Source organism: Onychomys torridus, chromosome 23 (genome assembly GCF_903995425.1).
Source record: "Onychomys torridus chromosome 23, mOncTor1.1, whole genome shotgun sequence".
NCBI classification, from domain to species: Eukaryota; Metazoa; Chordata; class Mammalia; order Rodentia; family Cricetidae; genus Onychomys; species Onychomys torridus.
The window spans coordinates 38,815,397-38,837,495 of NC_050465.1; the positions used below are offsets into that span (position 1 = coordinate 38,815,397).

Consider the following 22,099-nt stretch of genomic DNA (forward strand, 5'->3'; position numbering starts at 1 on the left):
TTTTTCTGAAATAAGAAAAATATTTTACTTCTCAATAAAAACTTACTGGAACATTTTAAAAGTGTGTTCCGTAAGGATAAAGCAACAGAGACACCTGACAGGAAGGTGTAAGTAAGAACAAGGTTACTGAAACTCCTTGCAGCCCTCTCTGTAAGTCACTCACAGTATTTAGAAATGTTAGGATACAGCCGTTTAGTGTTGCATCACATAATAGTATAGAGTATTCTTTTCCTAATTATTTTTAATAGAACATACCCCGGATTACAGGCTCCTCAGATACAGGGACTGGATACCTAATGAACTTTTTAATGTTAAAAGATGATCTAACAGGATGCTAGTGGGAGTTACAGGTTTATGCAACTGTAGGACAACAGCTTATTTGAGTGGGATTTGGGAGGGCGGGGTATCTAAAAGTTAATAGTAGAAGATTTTATAATATCCATGTTTGTAATTTATAGTCTCTTTAAAAGATGCTGTTTTGCTACTTAAAGAGTGAGTAATGTCAGCAAATACTAGTCCTTGAATTAACATTCCCAACAGGCATAATTTTGTCCTTAATCTACATTCAGGGGTTGGGGATTTAGCTCAGTGGTAGCGCTTGCTTAGCAAGCGTGAGGCCCAGGGTTTGGTCCTCAGCTCTGGGGGAAAAAAATCTACATTCAAATTTTAGAGATAGTTCATTTTGAAAAGGCTTTAGAGGTGAGACAAGCATGAGAATGTTGTAGGGAGCATCCTTACAGTACTTACCAGAAGTGTTGCGAGAACCCCTAAGAAGAGCTGTAAGAGAGGCCAGTCCTGGTCATTCACCTGAGACTCATTGATCAGTTGAGGACTTAGGTTGATGTAAGAGTTAGAAAACCTCAGTTGCAGTAAAGTAGCAAAGATCTATTTCCTACTATGCTGCTCATGTCTCATAAGACATTTCACATGGGGCTTTTTACAAATCTAAAAGTTTTGTGAATTCATTGCCATATTTTGTGAACCTTTGAATTTTAAAATAATTTCTCCTGAATTAGTTTCTAATTCAGTTTTTGGGGTGTTTGTTTTTATGTGGGCTAAACCGGGGCAGTAATGGGACAGCTCTGTGAACTGTTTGGGATGTGGCTTGCTCGTGCATGTCTGTGTCGGCCATCGCTGCACCTGTGCTGTGTTAGCACTGAGTAAGCCGTGGTGGGAACAGCGGCCCACAAGCTCCAGCTCTGTTCTGGCCAGTTCAAGTCTGCCAACCCTGGGATCCACTCTCAACACTCTAGCATTATTCTACTTGTTGCTTTTAAGTGTTTCCTGGTAGAACACTTGATTCGTAAAGTGTTCATTCAGATGACAACTCAGAGGTAATTGAACTCTCAGGAATTCTTCACGGCGATACCGGACGCTTTTCGGTCTCCTGGTTAGCATTGTCTCCTGACGAAACAGCACCTTTCTCATGCCTGGTGGGGGAAGGTGACCTCGCGTGCCTCACTGGGAAGTTGGCTGCGTCTTCCTTGCCGCTCCTTCAGAGCAGAAAATACATCATCTTTCTCCTTATGCCTTCTTCCTCTTCCCATCCCCTTCTGCTTCCTGTTTTGGTTTTCTTCTCTTCATTAGGTAACTCCTAGTTGTGTGCTTACAGGCTGGTGAGCACGTGTTTGGATCAGTTAGCTCTCACTACTCCCTATTGAAGAGTCTGTGTGTATGTGAAGACATACACTGTGTGCTCTGTTTGACGGAAACATGACCTCTTCATGAAGGAGGCTGTGAGATATCAGCTGCCATTAGTGACATAAAATGAGATTGTCTGTAAAACTAGAAGTGCATTTCACATAATTGTAAAGCATCATTTAATTTTAACAAAATCATATATGTAACAATCATACTGTATGTGATATGTGAATGTTTGTGTATGTATGTACATATGCTGTTAAATATATACACACATATAGTATATAATTTATTGTATATAATATTGCATATTATACATATGTAATAGATAATATTTTACACTATATGTGACACACACATACATGTATAATATATATATGTAATATTTCTCCATAGACCTTTTTTAGAGAATAATATCACTTGATAACTTTTTAATGTTTGGAATATTTTTGTTTTGCATATTTTGTTTTTAAGTTAGGATATTTATTCCCAAGTGAGTAATTGAATGTATATTAGCAGTGTAATACAAACAGCTCAGAGAACTTCTATACAGTTAGAGTGGCCATTTGGAACAGAAGCTATGGAACTTCACATTGGATTTTATACTTTCACTCTCTAATATAGTTTTATGCACTTACCCACCACCAAATCAGAAAATCCATATCAGTTAGAACTAGAAAAACAATTAGCTTTAGATCCTCTTTCATAACTTGTGTTCATTATCTGCGTTCAGTCCTTTGAAGGGATTGTGATTTTTCTCTTCACTTGCTTTTTGTGGTGGGATCTAATCCAGGGCCTTGGACATGCCAGGAAAGTGCTCTAACACTGAGCTGCATCCCCAGACCCCTAGTTCTTGCTGGAGACAGGGTCTCACTGTGTAGTCTAGGCTTACTTGGAATTTTCTGGGTAGTCCAGGCTGGCCTTAACTCACAAGCCTCCTGTTTCAGAATCCTGAGTGCTGGGATTTTAGATCTGTGCCACCAATGACGGGTGCTGGAAGTCTTTCCTGAAAAGGAAATGGATGAAAGAAATCTTAGCATTTTAGGGGTCCTGCTGCTTTTCGCTGTACTTATAGGATTATGTATTAAATATGGCGAGAGGGAAAAGCTGTTTACATTCAAGAATCATGCATGAAGTTCCAGAATCGTCATAGGCATGAGGCATGATTGCTTCTATATGGAGAGATCAGTAATAACCAGTGATAATGACTTTGAAAATGCACTATAACCAACTGAGAGTATGAAATAGTTACAGGAAAACTAACCCGGGGACAAACTATCGACAAATCAGGAATAATTTTAAAAACATAAAGCAGGCTTTTTGACTAATTCCAAAGGTAACAGTACTGTTAGTGAGAGTGATGTAATTATACTGTTGGTGGCATATCAAAGCTGAATTTTGAATTTCTCTGTTAAATAATTTGAGTGCAAGGCTACACAGTGTTAAAATTTTGCGATCAATTTCTCATCCTGGAGTTAATTACAGGCAAGTATCCAGAAATAATGGCATAAATTAGAATTAAGATGTATATTGTAGTAAAAACTACATAAAGGCTTGTGAAGTTCTTGACTGGTGTGATTTTTTTTTCTACACACGATAGACTTTTGTTGACTTGTCAGCTAAATGTTTTCAAATTTCATTGACTTTGACAGTTTTCTTGAAAATCAAAGTTAAATATAGTTTTTAGAAAAATCAAGTGGTTCTATGAAGTTTTTTAAGGGTAGAGGAGGTCTATTTCCTTTTCTCATACTCATCTACGAGAGGTCAGGTTCCCTTCTGTGCCTGGAGTTGGTTCTCCTGGTGTTCACCAGCCCAGGTAACGTGTTCACTGCTGGACCTGAGTTAGGCATTGCCTCCTGTAATTCAGGGTGGCTTAGTGTTCTTCCCACCCTGTGTGCCTTCCCGTTTCCTGTTAGTTCCTGAGTCAATTGTCATTTTGATTTGGAACTTTATTTTAGTGTTATATTTTTAGATTTAAGTGTTATGTACAATTGATCCATCGTAGAAAGCAATTTTTCTTTTCTGCAGTATTTTCCAACCTTAATATTTTTCTTACACATCATCCTTTTTACTTCTTTTCTCCTATATATTAAAATCTACATCAGCTCTGTGTTTTGGAATGTAGTTGTAAAAGGAAAAAGAATTTCCTAAATCTTTATGTGGGAATTTATATAGTTTTCTTACATATTAGAAATGATTAAGCCTGCTGATGTGTGTTATTGGGTTGGCAATTGACAGATTAATTTGGTATTTAGATTCCATTTTTGTAAGAAGATTGCTAAATACTTGAATTATGTTATCTCAGTTTGTCCAACAATTAGAGGACCCTAGTGACTCAAAAGGACTGTAACAATGGTGAAAATTAATGGGCCAGCAAACTTTCCTGCTAGAGAAGTCGCTTCTGGGGTCAGCAGCGTCAGCATCTGTCTGTGTTAGAAAGCATTGCCCTGGGCCCTGTGGCCATTGCCCCACCTCCTGACTGCAGAAGCATCTTTTGACTGGCAGCTCTTATGAATGGAAAGATGGTGTACCATCAGGGAAGTGTAGCAGTGACACCATGGTGAAAAGAAAAACCATGGAGGGAGAGGAAAGATGGATGCCATGCTGAAAACTTGCGCAGTGGCAGTTGGAAGATGAAGGCATCTGTCTCTTCCTCCTGATGAGCGTTTTGTAAGGATGGCTGTACGCACATGGAAGGGAGTTGAAGCTTTTACCGAAGAGTAACTAGATTCCTCCTACGTGTCCGTAGCTTTCAAGGCATTTGGGTAATGAATGCAGAAAGGCGTCTCAGCCAGTGAGGTTTGACTCATCTTAGTATTTGTGTTAGCAGTGGGAAAGACGAGCAAAACCTGTTATCTTTCTACAGTATGCCTCAGGGTCCCTGTAACAAAGGTCAGAGTGCAGAAATAAAGTAGGCATACAGACATCTAATTAGAAAGAAAATGTTTGTAAATACGTGCTCAGAATACAAGAAACAGTGGCTTGATGTGTTGTTTATTGGAGTATTAGTTGGGTGTGTTGCTTAATGAGGTACTTTAAACCAAGACATAGATGTTTATAGTCTAACTTTTAAGTTATAGAGAGGCAAACTGCATTATACTCAAGTTCAGTGGACACATCTGCATTGCCATATGAGTGAATCTCAGTGGAAAGATTAAGAGATTGCTTCAACTGTGCTTATTTATGTATTCATTTAGTTATTGAAAGTTTTATTGGCATTCTACACCATGAACATGGCTTTGGGAGGTTAGCTAGCTGGTCACATGGGGTTACAAAAACAAACTTGTGCTGCAGGAGGATTCTGCTTTCTGCTGAGAACTCATGACTTCAGTCCTGTATCCTCAGAATAATTCTGCAGTGGCAGGAAGCTGCTGTGTTGGGATGAGGCCTTCCTAGCCCTGCTGAAATTGAGTGGACCTGATACCCGTGGCTGTGCTAATTGGCCCTGTTTGTGCCCTTGTAAGGCTTTGGTGGCATTTGTTAATGCCATTACAAACGGTCTTTTCTCCCTAGTTCTGTACTTTGTGTAATTAAATCAAACACTAGTATCACATCTAGTAATGGTAGTGTCTTATGTTGATATAACTAATTGCTTTCCAGAGCGGTTTTGTTTGTTCTGTTAGGTTCCTTATTATATAAGTGTAAATGCTATCTACTTTGTTTGCTGAGGACAGATAGTGGTAGTGCTAGGGTGAATAAAATAATTTTTTTCTGAGTGCTGGTCTGCAGTGCTTTATACAAGGTGATGCATTTGATGAATACATCAGAAATGAGGATGAACTCCAAGTAATACTACTGTTAATAACTTGCACTTAAGTAACATTTAAATAATACAAGATAGGGAAATAAAAATGTAAGCCTTTTACCACTTGAAAGTGTTGTATTTTTATTTTATTTTGTTCTTAATTAACTATAAAACAAGCAGAGATCAGTAGGCCGCTTGATAAGACTTAGATGATATTTACCTAAGGACTCATAACTTGTAAGGCAGTTTAATCTTTAACAAATCTCTAAAAAATAAAGCATAAATTTATTGTTATATGTGCATGTACGTGTGTGTGTGTGTGTGTGTGTGTGTGTGTGTGTGTGTACACGCATGCATGTATTTGTGTGTGTAGGCACCTGTGCGTAGTAATGTGCAGAAGTCATAGGACAACTTCGCAGAGTTGGCTCTCTCCTCCCATCTTAATCTGAGACTCCAGCTGCGGTCATCGGCTGCTGTAGAAAGAAGCACTTCCTTCTGTCTTGCATCTCTTCTAACAGACTTAACACCTTGGCTGATACTTCTTCACACATCAGACTCACTGCCATGTCTCACCTTTTCTGTGAATTTTGCTGTTGATTGGCAGAAGGAAACTATATGTGTTTTCATGAAGAAGTACTGTGATAAAAAAGTTCTTTTTCAAATTTACACACTGTGAATACTTTTTTTTTAAAGGGATTTTCACATGTTTACTAAAAGGGTGTCATACTTACATAATCCCAGTTGAGCAGTTGAGTGGTTTCTCCTTGAATTTCCACCCCCTTGCCTTTCAAAATAACGATTGAGAACATCGAAAGGGCTAGCGTGAAGAACTTACAATACTTAGCTGTTCGTATTTATTACATGTGTGTCTATGAGAGACCACTGAGATGAAGCATTAACTGTATTCTTCAAAAATACACTCCAGAATGTTCTTGCCTCCCCTTTGTCCCTCCTTTTTAATTTTGAAAATGAAAGTTAGATGACATAGAGTTTATACCGGGTTGGTTGTCCTCTCTAGACACCCAGTGTTGGAGATAGATAGGGCCGTTTATTATTTGGTGGTATCCTTTCCTGTGTCAGTCACTCAGTAACTAATTGAATGACTTTGTTTTTTGTTTATGTTGTTTATATTGATTAACGGTTATTAGGAGACAATTTCATTTCCCTTTAAAGGAGTCTTCATGGTGTGTTAGATGAACCATTTTGCTAGTGTCCCATCAACGTCTGGTTATGGTATGAAATAGGACTCTGTGGTAGAAAGAGCCCTAGCGTCGAGGCAAGTGAGTGCCACAGTTTGGAAGTCTCACCCTAACTGTATGGTATACTATTAGCGTTAGATAGTCTCCAGGGTGTTTTTATCTTTTTCTCCATTTACATTTATTTGTATAGAACAAAGGTAAAATATCTATCAGAAAGTTTGTAATAATAGCGATTAGTGTATAAGGTGCTGTGGCACTATTATTTTACTTGAAAAACTAAAATGTCTGTAACGACATTATGTAGTTAAAAATTCAATCTAATTAAAGAATTTTTGTAAGCCTTTATGGAGGAATGTCCCATCAAAGATCTCAAATTTTCTTTTTATGTAAATTGACAAAAATCATCTTTATTGTGTACAACACTGTGTTTTGATTCATGTATGCATTGGAAACTGCCTAAGTCAGGCCCGTTAACTGACATTTACTGAGGTAAGTGTTCTTCACAGTAAGAACAGCTGTAAAGGGGAAGCACGTAATGTATCTTGTGCGGGGTCTGCCTAATCTCCAGAGCCTGCCCTGTCAGTGTGGGGCTGTGCCGTGGCTCCCTGCTCCATTTCATGGAAGGACCTGGGTAACTTTTCTCTTAGGGACAGCCATGTGTTCTGTGCATGTAAAACGTGGTTAAAACCTGGTGACAGTCAAGTGCTTTCTGTAGTTTTAACATTTAATCGGCATCAGTCTCTTGGTTTTGAACGTGGCCTGTGGTTATGTAAGACCACTGGAGAGAGTAGACTGGAAGGTAATGTGGAATCAGAGCTGTTTTTACCACTGCTGAATTTTAAACTATTTCAGGATAAAAAAAAAATTAAAAATTCATCTGTGCAAATGGTTTCCAGTTTTTTCTTTTTCCTGACTCAGAGTTGAAGTCTATATTCTTTGAACAGGCGTTAAAAATTAAGCGTTAGTTGAATGAGAACACACTTGCAGGTAAGCATCCATGACTGGGTATACAATTCAGATGTTTCAGCAAGCGCAAGTCCTCATGTGGCCAGCACTCAGGTAGAGATACCTTACTAACGATGGAGTTAGCGCATGATGCAGTCGGAGTTGGCCACAGCTGCACTGCATGGTCCAGATATTAAAACTAAGTACAGGAGGACGTTGATGAGCTTTTTCTTTGTCATTTCATCCAAAGCAAGCTGTTGGGTTTAGAAGACTGTGATTTCGTAATGATGAAATTGCCCTGCTGTGAATTAACCCTCTTAGTTAGAAATGGTGCAGTGATGGAATACTTCCGCTTTTGGCGGTGGTGCTGTGTAACAGATCAATAGGGAAATGTGAACACAAGTTTCTAATGACATCTGCTAGTTTGTGTCATCCCAGAGTTTGTCCTGCTATTTCTTGTGCGGTGGGATTACATACTGGTGTCGGCAGAGCATAGTAGAAGTCTTGCCAAAATAAAAAGCTGTCCTCAGTTAGAAAATTAATACTCTCAACACATAAAACCTGAAGAACTCTAAAACAGGGACATAATGGAATTTTTTGTTTAAGGCACAGCCACGTCCTCTGAAGGCCAGTATTTAAGATGGAGTAATATATGAGTTTGACATTTCCTAAGTTCCTTTTCCACCCCACAGATAACCCTGTTAAAGGATTCTCAACCTCCCTGGAATGCTTAGGAAGTTCCATAAATTATAGGTGCTCCTGGATTCCCAGCCTCCACTGAAGCCTGTGGCTGCTTGCAGGTTGGATATCAGAAAAGTTGATGAGGGCAGCGTCTAGCTCCCCCGAGGTGGAGGGTGACCTCCTGAACCTGTGTTTTCTTTTTTTCTCTTCCTACTGTCTGAGGTTGTGTCCACCCACGGCAGGTTAATATGTTTCTGAATAACCAGAGCAAGAGGAAAGAACTCTCTTATTCCTGAGCCTTTTGAGAAGGGGTCTCTTCAGAGCTTTTTAGCCAACTCAAATGAATGCTTCCAAACACATCTGCCAAAGTAGTACTGAAATTGCCAACTTTATCATTTAATTTAAAAAGCTCCCAAGTTGAAGATTACTCCTGTGTCACTTACATTCTTAAATACCCATTATTCTCCCTTGAATGTAGTAATTAAGAGACTGGAGATTAGAATCTTTGCAACATATTGAGTCCTTTACACAGATGAATAGTGATACACGTCAACATAAATCGCATGTATACTATTTTTAGGTTTTCTGTTTCATGACATAATTTATTAGATATTTTCTACTCTACATTTGCTGGTTCCTGGTTATTGAGCAGTGGGATAATGGGCACTGAAGAAACCTTGTGACATTTGTGTGTCAGATGAAGGGATAACTCAGACATCAGCTTACACTAGCTTCTCAGAGGAAACCTGAGGTGCCTGCAGAAGTGCTAAGGCAGAGACAGATGAATGGAGTCTCATTTTGCCTAATGATTGGCTGGAATCATCCATGGCCTTTCATTTTCATTAGTGTACAAGTACAATGAATGCGCTCTGTCTAGGCGAAAGAGTTTGTGTCTGCATTATTATTTTGAACATTTCAATGCTTATAAAATAGAGACAAAAGCCGTCGCAGTTACTAATAAAAGTAATTAGTGTCTGCAGTGGGCTTTACAGGCTACTGACCGTTTCCTCAGACTTCTCTCTGATTTGACCATTACAATGTCTAGCCAGGGGGTTGAAAAAAAAAAAAAAACGTGAAAAAAATAGAAGGATTATTTAAAAATTTCAATTAATTTTTTATTTTTTATTTTGGACAGCCAGGCCAGGGAGCTTGTTGCTTTGATTAGCATGCCCCCTACCACACACACCTCTACTGCTCTTCCTGTTGTATTTGAGAAGCCAGCATCTTCTGGCAGGACATGGCCCCTCCCTTTCATGAGATATTTTACTTTGATTCTAAAACATGACATTTTCTTTAACCCGTGGTTGGTTATTATCTCATAGATATAGGTGGTCGGATACCCAGAGTTGTCCTCCTGTCAATCCTGGTGTGACTTTCCTACGCTGTCTGTGTGACGCGTCTGCAGTCTCGTGGTTTAATCAACAGTGATTTATTGTTCTACATCCCCAAGGCTAAACAAGTCTGAAACCAGGCGACCACAGACACAGACTCTGAAAACATTAAGGGGAAGCCTTAACTACTGCATTTCCTTTTCCTGCTTTCGGGGGGTTTCCAGCTTCTTGGTGGTCTGTAGCTTCTAGCCACATGACTATTTTAATATTCTTCAATGATGACTCTATTAATGAGACTAGATAAGAAATTGAAATGCTTGGATTAAAAATCAAATCTCAGTGTAGCTTTGCAATTAAATAAAATTTGTAGATTGTAAAATTTCTTAGCCCATGTCACATATAATTCAACTTAATATATTCAGATAATTGTAACCTTCAGTTGACTATAGTATCTAGCTAGGGGTGCTTGATAATTTATTGGTATAAATTATTCGACCTCAAACTTTTGCTAGTTTATATCAGACTCAGTAGGAAAGCTAGATTAAAACATTCTTAGACCATAACCCAAGACTCTGACGTAGCAGGTCTGAGTAGGGTGTAATAACTCCGTAACTAGGGTACCCTTTCTCTAAGACGGTCTTGATGCTACTGATGCCGCTCCCACAACCACCCGGCTCCTTAACCACTGCGCAGGTGTGTGGTGTCAGGAAAACAGGGAACACTTGCATCCCTTACCCAGAGAACAGATGTTAACTGTCTGTCAGATTGCTTAGCTCATTTTCTCTCATCCTTTTTTTCTGAAAGAAAGAATGATGAATATGAGTCCTTCTCACTGCCGACTCTCCTCTTCCCTTCCACAGAAGAGAACTGCTCCAAAGTGTAATCCTCCCCACTGGGTCTGGCTACACCGTGTTAGTCCTAAAAAGGAAAGGTTTTCTTGTTTTGTGTTTTGTTTTGTTGTGTTTTAAATCACCTGTAAACGACATAGTATATATCTTTCTGCTCCTGTCTGCTCATGGTAATCATCTTCTCCAGTCCGTGAGTTGCTTTTTAAAAAATACTAGTTTTATTAACTCTTTGAGAATTTCATACATGCATTGCATTTTGATCATATTCACCCCCTTCCCAAGTTCCTCTCAGATCCATCCCTACCGCCATATTTATGACTTGCTTCTTTGTTTTTTGTTTTTTTTCTTTTTCTTTTTCAGAGCCACCTTTTGAACGGAAATCCTTAATTTTAATTGAAGTAAATGACACTAGTTTTCCTTTTTCAGTGTCTTCTGCCTCCTGTCTTGAAGTTCTTAGTTTCTCAAGTACCTTTTAGAGATCTGCATTTTGTAGTAACGGTGGTCAGTTGTCACATGTAACTATTGAGCACTTGAAATATGGTTAGTCTGAATTAAGTTGTGCATTACATCATATTGATGTAAAGTACATGCATCGGTCCCAATACATAGTATTGAACAGGATGTAAAACACCAGTTAACAAATTTCAGATGTGAATTAGCTAGAATGTAATATGAAATTAGTTTCACATGTTTATTCTAGAAAAGTTCAAAATAACAGAACTGCTCACAGTGCATTCTAGACTCTAGAAGTGTGCTGTGGGGCAGAACTTACTGTAGTGATGACTGTGCTCTGTGTCCGCCCTGTCCAAGACCACGGCCCTAGCTGCTTGTTGAGGTACAACATTTTAAATGTGGCTATGATGACTGAGAAGCTGGTTTTTAAGTTCAATTTAATTCACTAGACTTGAGTACCCACATTCGGCTGGTGGCTACTATATTGACTAATATCAAGAATATTTCTTTGTTCCTTTGGCATTCTCCTTTTTCTTCCTTTTTACATTTTTAATCTCTGTTTCTCTCTCTCTCTCCCCTGTGTGTGTGTGTGTGTGTGTGTGTGTGTGTGTGTGTGTGTGTGTGTACACAAATACCACGACATGCCTCTGGAGGTCAGAGGATAAACTTTCAAGAATGTGGGTTCCAGGGATCTAACTCAGGTTGTTGGGCTTGGCAGCAAGAACATTTATCCACTGAGCCGTCTAGTTGACCCTCCTTTGGTCTAGTTTTGCACCAAATGCCACACTGTCTCTGAGAACTAAGAGCACACATATTCCTGTTTGTTTTCTCCCTCAGTCTTGTGATGGCCATTTTTGACCCTGTCTGTTTTCACATGAATATTAAATATAGCTCATTGCTTTTCACAAAATAACTTCCAGGATTTTGATTGAGATTGTATTGGATAAACACTTCGTCCGTTCATAAACATAGTATAGCTGTCTATTTACTTAAGTCTTCAATTTTGTTCAGTACCGTGTGACCCTTTTCTATGTAAAGGCCTTAGACATCATTTGTTAAATTTATTCTAGCTATTTGTTTGCTATTAGTAAAGGTATTAGTTACTAGTTAGATGCTCTAGTTTTTGTGCTATATAGAAATACATTTAGCCAGGCGGTGGTGGCAAATGCCTTTAATCCCAGCACTAGGCAGGCGGATCTCTGAATTCCAGGCCAGCCTGGACTACAGAGTGAGTTTCAGGACAGCCAAGGCTGCACAGAGAAACCCTGTCTCAAGAAACAGAAACAAAAACAAACAAACAAAAAACACATTTGATTTTAAGCTATTATTCTTATATCAAGCAATTGTAGAAAATTACTTACTCTTGGATTTTTATTGTATCCAATTCTAAGCATTTGTAAGTAATGAGAATATTTTCCTAATTTTTAAAAATTTTAATGAATTTTGAAAGATTTATTATGTGTGCCTGTCTCTGTGGGGATATTTATGTTTGTGTTCAGTTTCTTATGGAGGCCAGAAAAAGCCATTAGATTTCCGTGGAGCTGAAGTTATGTCTGGTTGTAAGCTGCCTGACACCACAGCTGGGAACTGACTTGGCTCCTATGCAAAAGCAGTGTATGTATATGTATGTATATATATAATCTAACTGTTAAGCCATCTTCCTAGCCACCCATTTCAGTTGTCTTATGCCTTTCTATATTGCTGCCCTAACCAGGACCTCAGTTTATAAGAACCAGCAAACTTTATTTTACTTTTATTTTTAAAGGACCAGATTGAAAGTAAGTCAACAATAAAAGTGTATATAGAGTCTTCGGTGTTTTCAAAGTAGTCGAAACAGTCGTGTGTCTTGAGAAGTTTGTATTAATTAAAAAGGGCTGTTCACTAACACAATTCAATAAAAGGGGCTGTTTTTCATAGAGGATATTGAAGCAAAGAGTGATCGTAGTCATGAAGGAAATGGGATGAAATACTTGTCTAATGGGTTAGCAAATGTAAAGGAATTTTATTGTCTTGACTGTACCTGGGTATGAACTAACCCTGTTTTTTTATATCCCTTTAGGAGAAATAGAAATGAAGGTGCATATACACACGAAATTCTGCCTCATTTGTTTGCTGACATTCATTTTCCATCACTGCAACCACTGCCATGAAGACCATGACCATGGCCCTGAGGAGCTCCACAGACACCATCGTGGGATGACAGAGTCGGAGTCAAGCAAATTTTCAGTGCAGGATGCTGAAAATGAAAAAAAGTACTATATTGAGAAACTTTTTGACCGTTATGGTGAAAATGGAAGGTTATCATTTTTTGGTCTGGAGAAACTTTTAACAAACTTGGGCCTTGGAGAGATCAAAGTCGTTGAGATTAATCATGAGGACCTTGGCCATGATCATGTTTCTCACTTAGACATTCTGGCAGTTCAAGAGGGAAAGCATTTTCATTCCCACAACCACCAGCATTTCCACAATCACTTAAGTCCAGAAAACCATACCACCACCACCAGTATAACATCATCAAAAAGAAACCACAAATGTGATCCAGAGAAAGAGGCAGCTGAAGTACCCATCAAATCTGATGACAAACACCTGCATGACCACAATCATCGTTTACATCATCGCCATCGTCTACATCATCACCTAGATCATAACACGACTCGGCGTGGCCATAATGATTCTATCACTCACAGTGAGCATGGGGAGCCTGGTCACGGGCCTTCAACAGAGACCAATAAAACACAAGAACAATCTGAGGTTAAGTCATTGAAGGTCAGGAGGAAGGAAAAAGGGAAGAGAAAAAAAGAAAACTCTGAGGTTAACACACCAGGCTTCCTCCCCACCCATGATCACAGTGAACAATATGAGCATAATCGGGTTCACAAACTTGACCGTGTGCATAGCCCAGGTCATTCCCATGTACATCTTCCAGAGCACGATGGTCATGATCTTGGTCACGGACACCAAGATATTGATCCTAACAATGAAGGTGAACTTCGACACACTCGAAAGCGAGAGGCACCACATGTTAAAAAAAGTGCAATTTATTCCACTCCCAGCCACAAAGACCATAATGAAGACGACCGCCAACATGAAGTAGGTATCAAATCCACAGTGGTGTCTGGTGGTTATGTGGTAGTTGTGGAACAGCTTAGATTAGGATAAGAAGTAGTTACATGTGTATACTTGTGGAACATCAGATAACAGTTCTAAGCATTATGGAATCAAAATCAGTGTTGGAAAATTTTTAATCACAGTTTTATTTATTCTCCAATTTGGATACCTCAAGTCTAAATATTTAAGTGTTGTTTGAAACTATATTTCTTAGTTCATTTTACTAAGTTGTTTCATGAATTCTGACTCTCTAGTAAATTGTCACTGTTAATACTATGACTGCTTTTTACATATTTGAAAATTAAAACATGTTTGCTCTTGTTCAACCTGTGTTTTCCAGAAGTAGGTAGAACAGTTTATCTTGCATAATTATTAATTTATTGAAATAAATTAATGGTTGCCAGTGTTTTAGCTTCTGAGTTTCTGTGCATGCCTTGGGCTGCTTCTCTCTTTTTTTTCCTTCGAGACAGGGTTTCTCTGTGTAGCTTTGCTCCTTTCCTGGAACTCACTTTGTAGACTAGGATGGCCTCGAACTCACAGAGATCCGCCTGCCTCTGCCTCCCAAGTGCTGGGACTAAAGGCGTGGCCACCACCGCCCGGCTTCTCTTTTTCTTAATGATAAGGCCTGTTGTGATACCAGTCTTGACTGAGGCACTTTACAGACCCGTGTGAACGTAAAAATGTATAATGGGAAATCCCAGTATTACTCCTAAATCTTTTTCTCCTAAATCTTCATGCTTTGGGAGGCTTTTTGCTTTTGATTGTTTCTTCCTTGTTTTTTTTAAAGTGTACTTCTTTATTTGTTATATGTATACCAGTACTACTTTTTATTCTGATTCTAGCTATCTCATTAAAATTTAGAAAAGTTTGTTAACTTTATATGTTTTTTAAATGGTAAGCAGCACCATCAGATGAGGGAGTTGGCCTGTTCTGTTGATGTCTCTGCTTTTGATTTTAATGTGCAGCTGAGTAAATCCACTGTAGTTCTTTCCTGACTACATCATTAGACACTTGTTTCCAGCAGTTATAGACAGCAGTTTTTACAATAAAATATATTAAAATTTTAACGAGATTTTAAAAAGTGTACATTTATTATTATAGATAAGACCTCAGTGCCTTCCCTAGATGATAACATGTTGTATTCTCATATTTACTGTGTGTATCAGACCCAAGAGGTCTCAATGCTGTTGTGTTCACAGATCTGATGCCCTAACACCCTGGTATTTTGAAAATATTTTGGGCATTGAGTAGGCTAGTACCTCACAGTTACTAAGACCTGAGAGTAGGTTTTGATTTTGTGTGTGGTGGTTACTTTGAGCTATTCAAAAGATGAAGTACTTAGACAGTAGGTCAGTAAAGAAGTATGCAACCAGATTGGGTAGGTAGAAGAGGAAAAGGGAGGGAGGGTCCAGTTCCCTACCTTAATATAAGACATTGAGTTTTACCCTATGATAGATCCAGACTTGAGTAATTGCATTCTGCTTTGTTTTTAAAATGTCAGTGGATAAATCTTTTGTTTTCCTTTGTACTGAGATTAAACCTAAGACCTTGCAGTGAGGGACATCCCCAGTCACTGCCCTTGTTTGTCTTTGTTTTCCTCTAGTGCACATCGGCACATGGACTAGACTGGTGGTTGACTTTTGTGTGTGTGTGTGTGGTGGGGGGGTGTTAATGGATTACTGTTACTATTTTGCTGTGTGATGATCAGACCCATTGAGCTAACGTGTGCCCCAGCATTCAATATAACGTTCTCCTAGAGTGCCTTTGGCGGGAAAAAATGTCTCTGTTGATGGATTTTTGAGTCACTGATACTGCAGTTTGGTAGGGAAGAGCCCTTCTGAACCTATACGACTCTTTGGGGACATGGCTGAGTAATTATCTTTCATGTGTTGGACTAGAAAAGTGACTAGGATCTCTAGAAAGTCTTGAGTAATCTAGTAGAAGATATTCCTATTTTAAATCTTTACATACATTCCTATGGAAAGGATGATTCTTAGGGATCTGTGTCACAATTATTTTCAAGTGATATTTAGAATGTCTTAATTTTACAATAGTTTATTTTCTGCATAATAGTCCTAAAACCTGCTTATATTCAATTTGTTTTATCCGTTTCCTTGCAGTGTTTGAACGTCACTCAGTTGCTAAAACACTACGGTCTTGGTGCCAACTCTCCCATCTCACCTGATCTGTTTACATACCTTTGCCCTGCATTGCTGTATCAGATTGACAGCAGACTTTGTATTGAGCATTTTGACAAACTTTTAGTTGAAGATTTAAGTAAGGATAAAACTCTGGTTCCTGAAGATAAGGCAAATATTGGGGCATCAGGTAAGAGACTTTTCTTTCTTCCTTGAGATAGTACTTATACTGTCACTTAAATTATAGGTTAGTTAAAAAGAAATACTAAATTGTTGGTTTCATTTTAGTGTCAGATTTAATGTTCTTATCATATTTAGATATGCATATAAAATATTGGGGGAGAGACGAGGCTGATTATGTTTTTATTTTTATTCTTCTGGCCTGGCCATATAGAGGAGTATTTTCTGTGGACAGAGAAGAACAAGATTAAAAAGGAAAAAGAAATCTTTTTGACAAACACTTATACATCATGGGACCGCTAAAGTTATTTTCTGTTACAATTTTTTAATCTTTTGCAGCAGTAGGGCTTCATGAAAGCCAAGGTGATTGGATTTTAAGGAAGTAAAATGGAAAGCTAGAAACTAAACAGTGGGAATGTCTCTGACACGCCACATAGTTGGTCTATAACTTCCTCCTGGTTACTTCCTCCAGGTTCCGAAGGGGTGACACCAATACTGTTTGCAGATTGCTCCTAGGCTGTTGGTTGGTTGTTTTCCCATCATATCCGGGTGGCCAGGTAGCTCCTCTGTGATGGTTACAGGACTTCCCTCCTAGCACTGAAAACTCTGCTCCCTGACAGTTGGTAACTCTCAAGGATCTGGAATCCACCATCATTCTTTTGATAGACTCTAGGACTTATTCCCCTCTAACCATCTTCTTCCCCCTTTTCTCTTGTATAATCAGGAGTCTGATTGTAGACATTTTCTGACTCCAGGCACTCTATTATAACCTTTGCTTATATTCATCTTGTTTGCTTGATTGTTAAATAGCTTCATCACCTTCTTGCCTATGTTCTTACCCCTTGCAAGGCATTTCTGGCACTGAATCTCGATTGATTTTCTAAAATGTAAGTGAGATCCTCCGGCATAGAAGTTGTTTGTTTTCAACGTAATATAATATTAATAATTTAGTTTACTTTGTAAACACACATTGCAGGCAATCTTCTAAACTCAATTCATTTACTCCTCCCAGCAGACTTAGAAGGCAGCATGTCAGGTAGTAGGTAGTTGTGCCAGGTTCAACCTGCATAATTAAGACATTTTGCTATTTATATGCCAAATGTTTTATATGCTTTTTATTTCCCACTAAATTTCAGCAATAATTCTGAGAGAGAAGTTTTGTGATTGATTCTTTAGTTTTAATTTTTCACACGTGGTTTTGTTTTCTTTTTAGATAGAAACCAAGGCAGAGGGAAGTTAAGCAACTTGCCCACAATTTGCAGAATTAATTAGTGACAACCCACCACAAACATTGAGGGTTGTCTGATAAAACTTGTGGGCAGCTCATCCCTATACCGTTACCTTCTGAATTTAGCTGAATCCTGCATTCCCTCCATGATGTTTGCCATATCTTTACACTAGCTAACACTTTGCATTACATCTCGGCTACATTCCCTTTTTCTCATGCGCACTGTACCGGGCCCGATGGTGTCAAGGTTAGAGTCCCCTGCTTTGCTGATCTGTGGCTGTCTGTACTCCCACTTACTCCTACTCTTGCATCCCAGTCTCGCATTTCTCTTTTCTCAACTTAGTAAGCTTCGCACACAACTGATGATGTCACTTTTCTGTGTTTCTTCAGAGTTTCAGCTTAGACATTAGACATTTTGTGCTAATATACCATTCAGCAGCAGCTTACCCAAGTTCCCTGTTGACACATCTACATGTGTCCCTAGTGGCAGACATTTGGGAGGATCTTTTTTTTAAAAGACAGGTTTTCTGCACAGCCCTGGCTGTCCTGGAACTCACTTTGTAGACCAGAGTGGCATTGAACTCACAGAGACCCACCTACCTCTGCCTCCTGTGTGCTGGGATTAAAGGTGTGCAATTCAGATAAATGTTTTTGTTTGGCCTCAGTTACTTAAAGGTAGTGACTAGAAGTCTCCTCTCTAAACACAGTAAATAGAGCTTTGGATAAGAAACAAACATTCATGTTGATTTAACAAATAAATTGTTTAATATTAGTCTAGAAGTTCTCTGTTGTATTCCAGGAAGATATTTATTGAAAATTAACATTGAAGTTAATTAATTTGTCCTCTTTCTTGACTTCATGCATATTGTTCTTTGTAGATGAGAGACCATCTCTCTTACTGCCACAAAAAGGGAATTGGAGATTAAGCTTAATTGGAAATAAAATGTACTTTTTCTTATAGTGGAGAAATGGAACCTAACAAGATTGTTTCATTTGAAGTTAAAACCAATAGTGTTTTCATTTTGAAGCATTCTAAAAAAGAATCCCAGTTCTTTGTTTTCATGCCAGTGGTGAATTAGGACTTTTAACTAGTGTTGTCTATTCTGTAAGAATGCCATAATCCATATATTGAAATAAAGCTGTTGACAGGTATGCAGCTAGTAATACTAGAAGTTAATAGCTTATTTAATTCAAAAGCCTTAGAGGAAATTGCGCTTGTTTTGAAAACAAATATGTTACAAACAGTGAATATTGATTAGTTGTTCGCAGGTGGTTTTTAGCATTGTCAGAAATGCAGCTTGAATTAATTATGTTCTGATAGATGTTAATAATTGTTAGAGAGAATGCCCTGCTAGTAATTATTTTTAATGACTGCTGCACCATTAAGAAAGGTTAACTTGTTTTATATATATCTCCCATAGTGACTCAACTACTACCTCATTAACTTTGTTCAAAGACTGCTCTAAACCAAATACCCTGAATAGTGTGCATGGTAGAAATCATTTGTTTCACAAGATTGGCTCATTTAGTCATAGAGTTGACCCTCGCTTAATTACCAAGGGGGGTTGTGAAGAGGCTGCTAAGCATTTTCTGCCAATTAAAATGCTGAAACAGTGTAGAAAACTGCCATCTTGCACATGCTTTGCACCAAGTTAATTAGAAAGTTTCCACAGATGAGCGCTTCTTTTTAAAAGAATGCATTTTCTCTCCTGGTAATGAGAAAAGGAGTTGGTGAATAACTAAGCTTGAAGACCTTTAACGTTTCAAGCAACCTAATTTGCGGAAGAAGTGAAGCTGGCTTTAGACACTTAGCTCTTTTTATTACATATGGTATCTTGGGTACAAATAAAGAAAACATTAGCTAGTTGTATTTAATAGTTTGCATATTGCTTGCTAGGTATCAGTTTTCTAAAGGATACCTTTCCAGCTGTGTTTTACCCCAAATAAATTGTGATTAGAAAAGCACAACTATTTGGCTAGAAATTGAAAAAAAAAAAAATGCATTGCTTTTTTCCCCTGGTGTATTTAGAAAATTAGGAGCTTATGTAAGCTAAAAATCAGTGAGCAACCTGGAAAGGTATTTCTAAATACAGAATATTCAAAACAGCTTCACACTTCTGGGTCAAAGAATTGTTATTTTATATGAAAAAGATATAGAAGTAGAGAACTGAGATGTTTTGAAAAGTTTAAAGTAAACAATTGAAAGAGGAAGTTTATCCTGTGCACATGGTTCTGAATAAAATAGTTATCATGGGGTAGTTGTTATCTGAGGAAGATGTCTGGATGGTTCTGAATTCTTATGTATTTTTTTGTGGGAATTTTGCCTGCATATATGTCTATGCACCATGTCTGTGCCTTGTGCCCTCAGAGGCCAGAAGAGGGCATCAAATCCACTGGAACTGGCTTTATAGATGGCTGTGAATCACCATGTTGGTGCTGGGAATTGAAACCAAGTCCTCTGTAAAAGCAGCAAGTGCTTTTAACCACTGAGCCATCTGTCCAGCTCCATGACTTACTTTATTATTTCTTAGGACTGGCACAAATAGGTGATAATTCATGGTAGATAAATTATTAACCTTACTGCCTATGCCTAGTGACCTCAAAGAAAGTATGAGTGCTTTGTGATAATTTTATGCAATACAATGTTATCTTCATCTTTATCACAATTAGCTCAAATTTGGAACTGTCATTTAGATTAACTGTTAACATTTTTTCTTACTTTCAGGCAAAATTATCCTCAATTTGTCATGCTTATCTTTTTTTGTGAAGCCCCCTTTAGTAAGAAAAGCACAAAGTGATACATAAAACTTAGCCAAGCATTCTCTGAAAGTACCCCGATTTTCCGAGGGAAACAGAGTCAGGACTGGCTAGGTGTCTTGTTACCATCCCACCTCTCACCAGTTAATACCAGCCCTGCCTATCCCCGGGGTTCTCGTGCTCCTGAGGCAAGTCCCTAGACCCCATGACATTCGAAAATTGCTAATTTTAAGTTAGATGTTTTACCACATGTTTTAAAAGTTAGACCAATAAAACAGGAAAAGTTTTTCTTCCATTTTTGTGTTAGAGTGAAATGTAGCAACAATTTGATGTAGTTATTATTAAGTTCACTGGCATTAAATAGACTCTTAATACATCTATAACTATCTCTAACTCTTCATGCATCTCAACTTCCGCCTCTAGAACTATTGTCTGTATTTCACTAAATTCTGTGACCCAGTAGTAAAGCCAGACAGAGCACAAATTAGAGCCCAGTGTTCTTATAAACACACTTGTGAAAACTCTCAACAATGGATCAGAGACTGATGAGAAATCTGCTGATCATCCTACTGAGGAGCCCTTGCGTGTGATGGACGAGTTTTTCCCCTTGTGACTTTTCAAGTTCCTCCTTGTTTTTTCAGGAGTTTGATTGAGTATAGTGGGCCTGGGTGTGGATCTCTTCAGGTCTATCTTCAAGTTGAACTTGCTTCTTTCTTTGGGTTTTCTAGTCATGCCTTCTGTCAGGTTTGTGACATTCTAGTCATGCTTCTTCTTCATGTGCTCATGCTGTTTCTTCCTCTTTCCAGAACTCCGTGTCCATGTCAGTCTTGGTGACGACAGCCCAGCGGTCCCTTGGCGCTGAGCTTGCTTTATTTCTGTTTCCTTTCTGTTCCCCCAGCTCAGCTGCTTCCTCAGACCTGCTCCTGAGTCCTTCTAGTGGATTCTATTTCATCAGTTATATTGGCTTCAGAGTTGCTTTTGTATTTTATTTAGGTTTTCTGGCTCTTTATTGCCATTTTGTTTATATATTGTTTTCTTGATTGCCTACGCATAAAACCTGCAGAGTTTGTTGTTGTTTTAAGCATCCTAAAGATAGGTGTTTTAAAGAAGATATGCTATCAGATTTTCCTTCCCTGGGGCGATTTGTGTGTATCTCCTACTATCCCTTTTGCACCTCATTTTTCTGTTTACTATGCTATAAATTCTTGTACATTTGATGATGTGACCCTAGTGATGTGGTAACTCTGGAAGTCAGATTATTCTCCTTCTTCAGGGTTGCTACTTTTCATTGTTTTGTTCTGAATTTGCTATGTGGTGGCTCTGTACCCCACATCAACTTTAGGGTCTTTTCAGACCCTTTCTGAACTGTGTTCCTCCATGGGCATGGTAGGACACGCTCTGGTTTCCATAATACATTTATTGTGAATGTCTTTGTGTTTGTTTGTCTTCTAAATGGAGAAGAAGAAAACTGTAGTAAATAAAAGAGTGCTGGCCCCTGAGTCTCCAAGGAGCGGCGCTGGACAAGAGACAGGGCAGCAGTGGCCATGGGCCTTTTTGTGAACTCTGTGATCAGTCAGTGGTTTCAGGTTCCAGGACTGGGCATCGTTTTTAGCCCACCTCCTGTGTGCTTTGTGTGTATTATTTCTGTATAACACGTCAGCCTTCTGAGAAGCCAGGGGTGGTAGATCAGTGGCCACCACAGTTAAGCGTTGACATTGATCAACTCAACCACATTGTGCCCTCAAGTCTCCCTTTGAAACTGTATGCAATCTGAAGACAGTAGAGCTTCACCGTATTAGATCAGACAGATTGGCTAGTGTCATGGGAGACAGATTCTTTGTGTTT

At 38.6% G+C, this 22,099-nt stretch overlaps 1 protein-coding gene across 3 annotated transcripts in view; it reads left to right on the plus strand.

Moving 5' to 3' along the window:
- Slc39a10 (solute carrier family 39 member 10) overlaps positions 1-22,099 on the plus strand; it is a 93,273-nt gene that overhangs the window by 46,152 nt on the left and 25,022 nt on the right. For all 3 annotated transcript variants that reach the window (XM_036172738.1, XM_036172736.1, XM_036172737.1), the window contains exons 2-3: positions 12,903-13,933; positions 16,072-16,279. In XM_036172738.1, coding sequence (XP_036028631.1) covers positions 12,914-13,933; positions 16,072-16,279 — 1,228 coding nt within the window. In that variant the 5' untranslated portion in view covers positions 12,903-12,913. The remainder of the gene's footprint in view (positions 1-12,902; positions 13,934-16,071; positions 16,280-22,099) is intronic.